General features: G+C 49.9%; 1 protein-coding gene across 1 annotated transcript; it reads left to right on the top strand.

Annotated features, from left to right (window-relative positions):
* Positions 1 to 6,115: 6,115 nt before the first annotated feature.
* FZD5 (frizzled class receptor 5) lies at positions 6,116 to 13,588 on the top strand. Its single transcript, XM_032354598.1, has 2 exons — positions 6,116 to 6,755; positions 7,036 to 13,588. The coding sequence occupies exon 2, from the start codon at positions 7,299 to 7,301 to the stop codon at positions 9,069 to 9,071; it is 1,773 nt and encodes a 590-aa protein (XP_032210489.1). The 5' UTR covers positions 6,116 to 6,755; positions 7,036 to 7,298; the 3' UTR covers positions 9,072 to 13,588.
* Positions 13,589 to 14,021: the final 433 nt, after the last annotated feature.

Below are 14,021 nucleotides of genomic sequence, written 5' to 3'. Positions count from 1 at the left end.
TCAGTTCTTTCATGGTTACGAGACGGTACCCACAATGGCAGGCATTGCACGCAGACAAAATAATAGAGAGAAGCCTGCTTCACATTGGCTACTCCCAGACTGGCCAGAACTGTGTCCTGTGCACCTGTGTCACCTAAATATCGATCAGCAGCATAATCAGGGGGACCAATCACGTGTAACTTCTTGAGGCTAGGCGCAAAAGAGTAAAGATTAAAAAGAAAAGAAAACAAAAAACCTGGGGTCCTATTAGGAAAGAGAAAGAGGAGGGGCTCTCAAGCAGCAACAGTGTCTGCAACAGTAAGCTTGGGGAAGCTTAAGGTTCTGTTTTCTTTGTGCATGAACACCGCCTAATACTTTCATTTATTTCTTCTTTGTGCTTTCGGTTCATTTCCTTTCTCCTTCTGCTTTAGTAGTAAGTTGAATAAGTCAGGTACTATAGCAATGAAAGCGTGCTACATGTAGAGTATACATAGGGATCTAAGTTTAAAACTACACTGATTAGACAAGAGTGGGCTTTCAGGGAAGAACTTTGATTCGGGCGCTTCTGTTACTCCCTGAAAGTCCCTTGCGCCGTGCTCTGTCATGGCCTCATGCCCTTTCCTTGTGCTGATTCCTCTGTCTAGGAAGTTCTCAGTTTTCTCCCTTGTAGCAGATGCTGGGAATTGATTCTGTTAGGCCTTTTTTCTAGTTGGAGACATTGGACGCTTCGAAACTACATTTCCCAGACTCTCTTGCAACTTGGGTCTGCATATGAAACAGGTGCATCCTGGTGAGATCTTGCAGGCAGATGCAAGGAGAAGGCACCATGCTGCTTCTGCCGCTGCCGGCAAGAAGAGTTTAAGAGGTGATGCCGGAGGCACTGAATGCTGGAATCAGTGTCCTGTCACTTCTGGGACACAGCCGCTGCAGTGGTCCCTGGAACCCCATAATTCAGGTAGCCTGCTGACTTCTGTGCCTCCAGCCCTTCCAACAATTCTGCAAGACCCTGCTTGATCTCAGTATTGTCTTCCCCTGCTCCAAATTCCTAGAGGAGTTTCTATTTCCTGTGCCAAACCCTGCCTGATAGATTGCCCAACTCATACACAGCCGTCCAGGCACAGCCTGGGGCTTCCCTGAGCCACCGGGTCGGGATGGGCACCTCTGCTGTGCTTCCACCATGCCCTGCCTGGAAAGTCCACGCCTCCTCACCCTTGTACCCTGGCACCTGTGCTTGGCCCACAGCACGTGCCCCATCAGTATTTACCGAACCAGAGCTTCTTCTGCCAAGGTACCAGAAAGGTTCTAGTCTAAAGGGCATCCCACCTCATGCTTAGGCTGCAAAGCCCAAAGAACAAGTTGGCTCTCAATTCACACTGGATTCTAGATGAAGGCAGAGCCCTCCGTGTTTTCACACATCGGGCCCCCTCCACAAGAGACCACCCCAGAATTGAAGATTCATCCTAGTCCCCAGGAGAGGGGTGCAAAGGAACAAGGGGACTTGCTTATCTCAAGATTTACCTTCTGGTGGTTCTCGGGACCCTCTCTGCTGGGCTTAACTTGCAGTCTGCAGTTGATGGCAGCAGAGGCTCTGGGGTTGGGAAAATCTAAGTTGGAAGGTGTGTAAACTTATAGAACAAATTCCTCGTCTAACTTCAGTTTCATCTATCAGATGGAAATAATAATATCAGCCTTACCAGGTTCTTGGGGGTAAAAGAGATTATACATGTAAAAATGTTATTATAGTCCTCACTGCGGTTAAGGGTCTCATCACTAAATCACAGTCCTGTTGCTTCACCCAGTTTTGCCCACAGCCCAGACAGACTCACATGCAATTAGATGGCACTTTCTCCTGAGGAGTTCCATTTACATACAGATGTGATTAACCCTTTCTGCAGAAGATCCCGCTGGATATGAGCTTGGGGGGACACTGAGGAGGTAACAGAACCATCTATGTCAGTCATTCTTGATCCTAGCCCCAAATCAGGATCACCTGGAGAGTTAAAAACAAAGCAGCAAAAACAAAGAAATAAACAAACAAAACCAAAATAACAAGATCTCAGAAGTCCCCGAACTAGAGATTTTTATTTAATAGGGCCCAAGCATCAGTGGTTCTTAAAGCTCCCCCACATGCTCATAATGTGCTGTGGAGAGCCACAGTTCAATGTGGGAAATATTAGTACTTCCATTTCCTCTGGGGGCAGAGAAAGCTTTTACTTTGCTATAATCCCCACCATTGGAGGAGGAAGAAGGACTAAAGATCGTCCTAGAATTATTCCACTTATGATGTGAACAAGACATTCTCATTATGCGCATGGAGAAAGGACTCATCCTGTTAATCTTCTGGTCAGTAATTCGGTTTCTCACCTAGAAGTGTCTGATCTGCTAAAAGAAGTGATCAGAAATGTGCTAGGATGGGTAAGGAGCTAGTGTGGAAACACCTGTGTGGGATTCATGTCTGCTGGCGGGGTCTCTCCTGGGCCAGCCCTGCGCACGTTCGCACACTCATTGGCTGGTCGCGCTTGGATTCAGGGCAAGTGAAATGATCCCTGCTTTGGCAAAAATTGAGCTAATGTCTAAGTACCGGAGATAGCTGCTAACAGCTGAGTGTGTGCTCATACATAAAATACATCTAAAAAGTGTAATTTTTCCCCCAATATTAAACTAATATACACAATAAAATATCGAAGATTGGGAAAATAGAAAAGTAGAATGAACCATAGTAGAAACTAATAATAATGGCTAAGACCTATTACATAGTTACCAGGTACTAGATGAGGTTCTAATCACTTTACCGTATCAACTCACTCACTCCTCACTACCACTCTATTTGTATCTCATTTTACAGGGAAGGAAAGAGCACTTGGAGCTGTTAGATGGTTCGACTAGTAAAGGCAGAGACAAGGTTTGGACTCATGCTGCGTTTAACAGGGTATGGTCAACCTCACAGACAGAGGTCATAGGGATTCAATGCCAGTTGCTAAAGTTTAGAAAGTTAATCTCACTCATGTTGTCAGTCACTCATCCATTTATTTCATAAATTTTTAAAAAAAGATTTTATTTATTTATTTGACAGACAGAGATCACAAGTAGGCAGAGAGGCACGCAGAGAGAGAGGGGGAAGCAGGCTCCCTGCTGAGCAGAGAGCCCGATGTGGGGCTCGATCCCAGGACACTGAGACCATGACTGAGCTGAAGGCAGAGGCTTTAAGCCACTGAGCCACCCAGGCGCCCCAGTTTATTTCATAAATATTTATTGAGGGCATCTACGCACAGCATACTGTTCCAGGCCTGATTACAAAGACACCGAAGAGTACACAAAGTCTACCTATCTTTCCTAAAGCATTGAACTCTCAGGTGTCTCAACAGAATAATACGCATAGAAGGAACACAAACCTAGTAATATTAAAAATGCTCCAACTATTCCCTGGTAACCAAATCCAAAGCCAGTACCTCGAAACTTTGGGAACATTACACACTTCTTTGGTGGAATGGTTAGCAATGTCCTCTGTATTTTCATCAGTTAAAAAACATAACTCAAACAGTAATTTAAATTGAATTTCATGAATTTGGCTTTGCAGAAACCTCTTTAACATGGCAGCTGTGTCTTCAACTCAGAAATTTGGTTTCTTGGATGGATGGATGGATGGATGGATGGATGGATGGATGGATGGATAGACGAATGGCTAGATCAAAGGACAGATGGGTCAATGAATACAAGAGAATGCTTGGCAACGTTCTAGGTGCTAACAAACTGCACCTTTAAAAGATCATGTAGTCTTATCCAGCTTGTTGAATAATAAATTATGACTCAGGAGAACATTTTGATTTCTATCCTTTCAATGGGCTAGATAGGCAACCTCAAGCAAGTTGTTATGGCTCCGGGTTCCATCTGATTGTTGTGAGGGGTTCAATGAGGTACTGTAAATGAATTACTTAGCAGCCTGTCTAACACATGTGAAACAATCAGCATGTTTTAAACTGCTTTATTTAAAAGCAGAAGTAATATTAAAAAAATAATAAAAATAAATTGAAGTAATATATGTAAAAAGGCAAAAATTTAAATGATACCAAAAAACTACACAATACAAAATAAGTCTCTTCTGGGAAAGTCTTCTGCTGTTATTACTACTATTATTAGAGACCTCCAAGCAAAAATAACATTTTGCTCTTGATTAAGAGGAGAGAGGTTTACAGACCAGTGGATAACACTGTTTGAATCAGAACCAAATGAAATAACACAAGTATTCTGGCCAAATTCCAGCCTGAGTGATTAACATTCTCCAACTTCAAATAATTTTTATTATTAGCCACCACTTGTCCATCCCCAATAATACACACGTTGCATAAAGGGCACAGAATGAGACAGCACTTGCTTGGCATGTTCACAGTCTGCACATACTTTCCACTAATGGTTTCCCTTTCTTTTTGATTGCTATTCCATAGCTTTTCAACTCCCACTACTTTCAACCCTGGGATGTTTGCTGACCCAGAGTGCCAATTGTTTCCAAAACACAAGAGGTTAAATATGAACACCTGTAGAATTTCAGGGACTGAAAGATGTAAGGTGCATTGTAAACATATTTATTCATAGTTTTGATGCTTGTGAAACAATTGTATTTATTCATTTTAAACTTCTAGTCTGGGATTAATGCACATATTCTTCGTTATTGTCCACAAAGCCTTGTTGATGAGCAAGAGGGAGAGGGCTATTCTGCAATTCAGTCTCTCAGACTGTGCAAACGGGATCCAGGACAGGAGACCGACAATGACTGTGGTCTATCTCAGCTGCTTAGTCCAGTCCTGACTCCCTGAAGTACCCAGGCCCTCCCGCTTTTTTTCTGCCTTCTTCCCAGGGGAAGGAAGGGGTGGGGGAGCGGGAAACAATTCAAACCCTCTTTGTAAGTGTGTGAATGAATTTCAAGAATGCTAAACACCTCAGTCTTCCAACCTAATTAGAACACGTAGAAAAGAGGCATTTTTAGGACATTTAAAACTTGCAGCATAATAACCTATTTGGAGAGCGCCACTGTGTGTTCTAGCAGCGGGGGCACCCAGCGGGTCTTCTCGCCGGCCGGGGCTGCTCCCTGCGACCTGGCTCCCCAGAGGCGCGCGGGAGCTCGGCACAGCAGCAGGCAGCCCCCGGGGGTGGGGGGTGGCGGGCGGGCGTCCACCCATTACCCAGCCGCGAGCCAGGGCCGCTTCTCCCTGCAGGCGACTTCGGGACTGGCTGGGATTTTAAACTTCGACTGATAAAGGGCTTCGATCTCTGGAGTCTTCCTAAGACTGGAAGAAAACCACTTTCTTACCGCAGTAAGATTTTGTGACGACATGCTAAAGTAAAGGTTGAAGGCCGGGGGATACGGAGAGTGCATGGCTGGGGTGGGTGGGGGTTAACACTGGGATGTAGCTGCGTGGGTCCGAATACCGAGTTGTCATTTGAGCGCCTACTGTGTGCCAGGAGCTCGGAGTACCGGGCTGAAGATGGCCTCTGTTGCGGCTTTCCTGGGAAAGTACTAGCTCGGTTGCCTCGGTCAAGTTTCAAAACCGTCGCTCCTTCACCTGTAGGGAGTACCTGTGTCACAGAACTGTGAAGATCGGACATACGAGCGATTAACGCGCTGACACACAGCAGTGGCTCCAGAAGCCTTCGCTCCTCGCAGCGTGAGCTCACCTGGTACGAGGACCGCGCAGAGCGGAGGCAGGTGCCGCGGCGAAGAATGATTCTTCGAGCGCTGAAAGCGAAGGATTGTTAGCTGCAGAGAGAGCTGGTGCGGCCCTGGAAGCGAGGGCTCAGGAGCTAGGCTATGACAGGACGGCGAGCCCTGTCCTGGTGGGCCACCGCGGAGACGTCGGGAGGGACTTCCAGCAGAGGTTTCCCGCCTGGGGTCTCAGGAAGGAGCGATTAGCATTCTCCCCGCCCCCCATCGCTTTCCCGCCCGCTATTGGTCCGCGCTCGCTGCGGGCCGGCTCCGGGCGGGGCCGGAGGGCGCCGGGGGAGAGGCCGAGCCCGCGGGGCAATGGGCGGGGACGCGCGGAGAACGTGGCGGGGCGGCCCACCAACCGAGCCCCGGCGCGAGGGGGCGGGGAAGGGGCGGAGCCTCCCGGCAGGCTTTAGAGGCAGGTGACCCGGGCGGGGTGGGACAGGCCAGTCGGCTCGCGTCGGAGTCCGCGGTGCTGTCGCCGCCGCGCGCCGTTCTGTACCCGCCGGAGGTGGGCGAAAGAGTGAGAGAGCGCGGGGGAGGAGCCGAGCCGGGCGCGTCCCGGGAGCGCCGCCACCGCCCCCAGGCGTCCGCTGGAGCGCGGAGCCCCCTGCAGGGGAGGAGGCGAGCAGCGGGCTGGACGCGGCGGCAGGCGAGCACCATGCAGTGCCGGCGGGGCCAGCGCCGGCTGCTCGCGGTGCACTGAGGCAGCGGGATCCCCTGGGGGCCGCACACCGCCTTCCTCTCGCCCAGGTGCTGCCAGGCGCGCTCGCCCTTCGTCCGACTCCCGGCCCCCGGCGGAACGCACGGCCTGCTCCTGCTCTGCCCCGCTCGGATCATGCGGGGGGCCCCGGAGGAGGAGAGGGCGAGTGACCAGCCTGCGGCGACCACGTTCAGGGTGCGACCCCCTGTCTGAGACGCCCCCACCTGCTGCCATGTGCCGCATCTCGGATTACCCAGCCTATCGCCAAACTTTCCGGGTGCCAGCCCGTTCTGAGTCGCATTTCTGAGCGAGTGTCCCGGGGTCGGAGAACCCAGGCTGGGGGCCGACTATCTGCTTCTTTCGGGATCCGCGAAGGTGAGAGCCCGCGCCTTCCCTTTTCTCCCCGTTCTTTTCCCCGTTCCTCCGCCCTTTTCCAGGCGGCTGAGCTTTCTGACCCCGGGGTACAGCCCGGAGGGCCCAGCGTGGAGGGAGGTGGGGGGCTGGGGATGGGCTGGGAGTCAGTAGTTTGGTTCCCGGAGGAGGAGGGGAAGGAACGGAGAGACGTTAACTTAAGAGATTTGGAGAGCGCTTGCGGGGACTGTGCCGTTGACTCGCTTCTAATTGGGAGTGGTTGCAATTTTTTTTCTCCCCCCAGCTTCTTTTTTAAAGAGTACTTGCCCTGGAATCGGAGCCCTAACCGTCCCTCCCCACCCTATCTGGAGAAGAGCTGAGCGCTGCCTGCGGAGGCAGCGCCTTCCCGAAACATTTCTTCTTTGGACGGATTTAAGAGAAAAAGAAACCAACAGGTTGCCAGACCCGGCGCCACAGACAAGTCGGCGGAAAGGCCGGCCGGGTTTCCCCTGGCTGCGTGGGCCCCGCGCGGGCTGCGGCAGGCGAGGCGAGGGTAGGGAGGGGGCTATGGCTCGGCCTGACCCGTCCGCACCGCCCTCGTTGCTGCTGCTGCTCCTGGCGCAGCTGGCGGGCCGGGCGGCGGCTGCCTCCAAGGCCCCCGTGTGCCAGGAAATCACAGTGCCCATGTGCCGCGGCATCGGCTACAACCTGACGCACATGCCCAACCAGTTCAACCACGACACGCAGGACGAGGCTGGCCTGGAGGTGCACCAGTTCTGGCCGCTGGTGGAGATCCACTGCTCGCCGGACCTGCGCTTCTTCCTGTGCTCCATGTACACGCCCATCTGCCTGCCGGACTACCACAAGCCGCTGCCGCCCTGCCGCTCGGTGTGCGAGCGCGCCAAGGCCGGCTGCTCGCCGCTCATGCGGCAGTACGGCTTCGCCTGGCCGGAGCGCATGAGCTGCGACCGCCTCCCGGTGCTGGGCCGCGACGCCGAGGTCCTGTGCATGGATTACAACCGCAGCGAGGCCACCACGGCGCCCCCCAGGCCCTTCCCGGCCAAACCCACCCTCCCAGGCCCAGCAGGGGCCCCGGCCTCCGGGGGCGAGTGCGCCGCCGGGGGCCCGTCGGTGTGCAAGTGCCGCGAGCCCTTCGTGCCCATTCTGAAGGAGTCGCACCCGCTCTACAACAAGGTGCGCACGGGCCAGGTGCCCAACTGCGCTGTGCCCTGCTACCAGCCCTCCTTCAGCCCCGACGAGCGCACGTTCGCCACCTTCTGGATTGGCCTGTGGTCTGTGCTGTGCTTCATCTCCACCTCCACCACGGTGGCCACCTTCCTAATAGACATGGAACGCTTCCGCTACCCTGAGCGCCCCATCATCTTCCTGTCCGCCTGCTACTTGTGCGTGTCGCTGGGCTTCCTGGTGCGCCTGGTGGTGGGCCATGCCAGCGTCGCCTGCAGCCGCGAGCATAGCCACATTCACTACGAGACAACAGGCCCCGCGCTATGCACCGTCGTCTTCCTGCTGGTCTACTTCTTTGGGATGGCCAGCTCCATCTGGTGGGTCATCCTGTCGCTCACCTGGTTCTTGGCGGCCGGCATGAAGTGGGGCAACGAGGCCATCGCCGGCTACGCACAGTACTTCCACCTGGCCGCGTGGCTCATCCCCAGCGTCAAGTCCATCACGGCGCTGGCGCTGAGCTCGGTGGACGGGGACCCGGTGGCCGGCATCTGCTACGTGGGCAACCAGAACCTGAACTCGCTCCGCGGCTTCGTGCTGGGCCCGCTGGTGCTCTACCTGCTGGTGGGCACCCTCTTCCTCCTGGCGGGCTTCGTGTCGCTCTTCCGCATCCGCAGCGTCATCAAGCAGGGCGGCACCAAGACGGACAAGCTGGAGAAGCTGATGATCCGCATCGGCATCTTCACGCTGCTCTACACGGTGCCGGCCAGCATCGTGGTGGCCTGCTACCTGTACGAGCAGCACTACCGCGAGAGCTGGGAGGCGGCGCTCACCTGCGCGTGCCCGGGCCCCGACGCCGGCCAGCCGCGCGCCAAGCCCGAGTACTGGGTGCTCATGCTCAAGTACTTCATGTGCCTCGTGGTGGGCATCACGTCGGGCGTCTGGATTTGGTCCGGCAAGACTGTGGAGTCGTGGCGGCGCTTCACGAGCCGCTGCTGCTGCCGCCCGCGGCGGGGCCACAAGAGCGGCGGCGCCACCGCGGCCGGGGACTATGACGCGAGCGCCGCGCTCACGGGCAGGACCGGGCCGCCGGGCCCCCCCACGGCCGCCGCCGCGGCCGCCGCCTACCACAAGCAGGTGTCCCTGTCGCACGTGTAGGAGGCCGAGGCCCAGAGGGGCCGGGAGTTGAGGGGGGAGGGGAGGTTTTGTTTGGTAGCTTGGCCAAGTTCACTTCCGTTTACCTTCATGGTGCTGATGCCCCCTCCTGGGGCAACTTGGAGAGGGGAAAAGGGCCCTTTCAAGGAGCACCTGTCCCAGGACTTCTCAAAGGGGCTCAGCTCGCGTGTATTCCATTTTGCGTTTCTTACTACCTTTTTTTTTTTTTTTTTTTTTAGGGAAACCCTGTTTTTAATTTATATGTAGTTTTCTTAATTTTTAACTTTGTTGCATTTTGGCAACAAAATTTACCTTTGCTTTGGGGGCTTTACAATCCTAAGGTTGGCATTATAATGAAGTTCCGCTTGGTTCAGGTTTCTTTGAACTGTGTGGTCTAATTGGGAAAATATATTTCCTATACTTGTGTCTTTTTAAAAAAAAAATGTGAACAGTGAAAGTTTAGGTTGCTATGACTGGGGAGTTGTTGGGTGTGCTTTCTTAGCTTGTTTTCTCCTTTCACTGCTTAAAGTGTCCAAGATGCTTTAAGGTGAGCTGCTTGTCTCTGTTTATAGTCCCTGAGTTAGGGGAAACCCCAATTCATGCCAGGGTTAGGGCCCCCTCAAAGTGACAAGGTTAGAGAGTGTTTGATGATTTTTATTTATCGAGCTTCATTTTCTTTTCTGTAGTACTTATAATCATTCTTATTCTTAACAGCACCCAGCGTTGTCTTGAATAAGTTAGAGGTGGCATTATAGAGTGCTGGTGTAAACATTTAGAAAATTGAAAACCTAAAGGATGGTGATTGGTTGAGCTTGAATTCTAGACTGGTAAAATGGCAGCTTTGTGCCAGAGAAGGAGTGGGTGGTTCTTAATAGGCTTCAGTGATCCCATTTTTTTTTTTTTTTTTTAAGAACCTGTGTTCTGATTTTGGTCAAAGTAAACCCCCACTCCCTTCTTCTGGAAATACTTAGAGATAGTTGTTAAAGGGGCTGCTTTTTTAGATTTAAGGACTAAACATACCTCCAGTAATTAAGTAAATTTCCAACACTTCTCTTATCTGCTCCACCCAGCCCACCTCCTTTATCATGTTAAACAGTCTTTTTGCTTTTCTTATTCCTCCTCTCCTGGAGAGCTGTGATTAAGAAACCACACCCACCCTTGAATGGGGTGCTTGAACTGGGGGGAGGGAGGCTGGCTACCTGTGAACAAACATTGGCAGCAAGGAGGGAAAAATAAGTGTCCCTGGACTTTGGACTAGTTTAATAGTCAGATAGTCCCAAAGCAGCAAAACGCGGCTTTCTGCAGTCTCTCAAAACAAATGACACACAGGATGGATCAGGGTCCTGCTGCTGTAGGGGGAAAGCTGTCCTCTCTCCCCCACATCAGCTTGTTTCTCTCTCTCTCTTTTTTTTTTCCCTGAGAAACCCTATGTATTGATCAGCACACACTTGCATGAACCCACATGCAAATACACATGCACTTTGCTGTTAGAGAATTCTGTTTCTTTTTCTAAATCATCTTAACCATTCTTGTATATATACGAAGGCCTATGTATGAACACACACACACACACACACACACACACACACACACACACACACATTTCTTTCCTATTAAAGAATTCTGTTTGCTTTTCTAATCTGTTTAACTGTTCCTTCGTGAAGAGTCTGAGGCCATGACTTGGGGAAGGAGGCGAGAGTGCATTGGCCTGCAAAATGCCAGTGACCAGGGTTGAGTGGGGACTATATTTAGGAAGCTAAAACAGCAAAAACAATTGGAAAATTTAGAATGCCTCCCTAGGAAAATGACGAGTCTGGGCATTTGAGCTTCGTTTATACCAAAGTTGGGAAAGTAAGGTTTAAATCCGGGTCAGTTTTTACTTCATGGGTTTTAAGGAAAGACCTGCATAGTTCCCATAGTGACCTGAAACCCTTTGCAGAGGGAGAAGCCTCGTATTATAGTTTTGCAGACTCTCAAAAGCTGTTTGTGTTTATAAAAATGCACAAGGTAAAATTTCAGTGGATTCAACAAAATTTAGTACGTAGAACTACAGAACTTTGCACATCTTATTCCTGTCCTTACTCAGAAGCTGTGGCTTGGAACCTTGGAGTAGATCCCCTGTCTGAGGGCCAATTCTTCTGTTTTTCAAATGAGGACCTTTTGTGATCACCTTGACCCCTTCCCTCATTTAGTGTGTCTTCCCAGAAATTACGTAGAGTTTTCTGCTGCCTTCAGTCCTTGTGATTAATTTGCATTGTCCCCCTTACATTTCTTTGTGGAGGGATCTGGAAATGATGCACAGTGTATCTAAAAGTTGTGGCATGAAATGGATAAAAGTGGATTAATTCCTCTTTAAAAAAATTTTTTTTTTCATTTTGGCAACATGCTAACTCTAAGAGAACGACCAATTAAACAAAACCAAACAGAAAAAGGGTGTTGACAAAGGACACAAAGCCAAGGAGAGGCGATGTAGGTAATGTCTTTTGGGGTCTAGTTGTAGAACCGATTTTAGAGGTGCCCGTTTGTTTTCAGTCTGTGTTCTCACGCCTGCCCTCCCGCCCCCTTCCCCCAAGGATAAAAGCCCACCTGCTTCCCTCAGGTCTTACTACTGCCCACCACCCCATCCCTGCCCAGAGGAGAGAGGTCAGATCTGTTTATGGTCACCTTCTGCTTCTATCCCTCGCGCTATTTCCCCAGTTTGTATTTTTATTATGCAAACAATCCATACTCATGAAAACAAATACAATGAAAGGTTGTGTGTCGCTGGGCAGGGGGAGAAGTCTGGCACCTTCTTCACAGATAGCTTTGTGCCGTTGAAGAGGATTTATGGTTCCGTTGAATGGCATGCACAGCTTCCAGGCTGTCCCTTTCACGGTTCAGCTTTTAGCATTCTATCACGTCATAGATTGGGGGTGAAGATGTAGAAGGTTATCGAAAGGAACTAATGTGACCTCTTAGTGAATCGGTTAGCCAGACTTTAGGAAGTCTCTTTAACTTACAGTATTTCCCTCCTCACATTTTGATGTTGTCTAAATTGGCTGAAAATAATTTTTCTTGGTGCCTTATTGGTTTATCTTTGCAAACCTTTGTCATCTTTCCACATGACTGTTCGCAATGACAGGCCTGTGTGTGTGTGTGTGTGTGTGCATGTGTGTGCGTGCGTGTGTGTGTGTGTTGTGTGTAATTGTGCGCATGTACACGCTTAAATCCTGTGCCGACAGCACTGTTTCCAAGTTGATGATATTCATTAGACTGTTTCCTCCTGGGCCAGGGCTGCACTAATCCTGACACTGGCTGCCAGGAGAAGACCCCATGGATCCCACACTGAACCTTAACAACAGTGTGGGTGACCTGCACTCAAGGACAGAATGGGAACCCCAGAGCTAGGAAATGTAGTTGTATATTTTAATGAACTGCTACCCCTGCTAAAGGGGCTTCTTTCACTTTTGTGCTCTACAGAAAGACCAAGGTGGGTAGGAGGGACAAAGCTTCCAGTAACTGCTTTCTTACACCAACTGTGGCAAAAAGGAGAGAGAACATCACAAATCTAGGCAGGTGTGAGGGACAGTGGCTGCGAATCGCCTGCTCCCTCTCTCCGCGTGCCTTCTCTTGCCTCCGAAGTCCAGTCAAGGCATTCTGGAAAGAAAATATGCCTGGAGTGGGGGGGAGGGTGATTCTGAGGGGGAAAAAGCTACCAAGGCATTAAAGCCGGGCAAAGGGAAGGCCGGGTGGAAGTCACTAAGTAACCCGACTCAGAACTCTAAAAGCTTCTAGCAGCTCAGTGACAATTCCCAGGATTTATTTCAGCCGGGATCATGTCCACGGTACATCATTTTGAGACAATAGTACTCCAGGTTGTTAGGAACTGTATGTGTAGTGTGTGTGTGTGTTGTGGGTGTGTATATACGTAATATATATTATATATATGAGAGATTTAGTGACTTTCGATACGGGTTTGGTGCAGGTGAATTTATTACTGAGCCAAATGAGGCACATACCGAGTCAGTAGTTGGAGTCCAGGACATTCAGTCCTTTTTCTGATTTTCACGGACGCACAGTGCCTGTCGTGCCTCCTCACTGTCCTGTCAGATCCAGAACTCACAGGTCGGAGCCAGCGGTATCCTATTTGGAGACAATCAACTTGACTCTATAAAGCATTATTGGCAGATGATTATAATTCTGAATCCATAACATTAACAAAAGGTAACCCAGAGCATCTTGATTAAGAAGTTTTTGTTTCTTGTTTGGTTCCTGGAAGTCCGTAGAACAGCAGTTGTATGTGGTTATGTTAGTCTCAAGATCCTTCATTTGCTGACCTTATTATTTCAGAAAAGATTTTGTATGTATTATATTTGTGGGAAGGTAAAATAATGGTTTGAAATTTTTATCAAATATGGAGAGTAGTTATTTATGAAAAACAAAGAAATGTCTATTTTTGTTTCTTTGTTCCCAATTGATGTAGATAAATTTTAAAGTGCATTAAAGCAATGGTAAAGAAAATAAAGAGATGCTGTACACGTCTTTTTCTCCTCATGCTTTTATGAAGACACACACTGCTTTCTAAGAGTACCTGAGCAGATAGATGGGTTCTGATTTCATAATCTGATTTCTCAAATGTGCTTAAAGCGGCAGTGTTTTCATTGATACAAAATTCAAGCAAATTCCAGTCACCAGAAGCAAAACTAATGGACACATGTTTTACTTGAATATTCTTCATAGGTTTCTCCTGCCGATCCTGTGACTGAATCGTGATTCACTTGAGGAAATGAAGGGAAATACACGTAAGACCCGAGACATTGCCCGAGACTGTGTTCTAGTTTATCAACCCTCCAGCTGTACTCTCAACTCAACCTCTTTGAGTAGAGGTGACACTGTTGTTTTGTGTTTCCGCTTGGGGGGCAGGGACTCTCAAAACTGTTTACAGTCATTCAGCAGTTAGACCCCCAACTTGGT

Source organism: Mustela erminea, chromosome 8, assembly GCF_009829155.1.
Source record: "Mustela erminea isolate mMusErm1 chromosome 8, mMusErm1.Pri, whole genome shotgun sequence".
NCBI classification, from domain to species: Eukaryota; Metazoa; Chordata; class Mammalia; order Carnivora; family Mustelidae; genus Mustela; species Mustela erminea.
The sequence above is the reverse complement of the archived record's forward strand: the minus strand, read 5'-3'. Positions and strand labels throughout refer to the sequence as shown.

Coding starts and splice junctions, on each gene's coding strand:
- FZD5 (XM_032354598.1), top strand. CDS start 7,299: ATGGCTCGGCCTGACCCGTCCGCACCGCCCTCGTTGCTGCTGCTGCTC.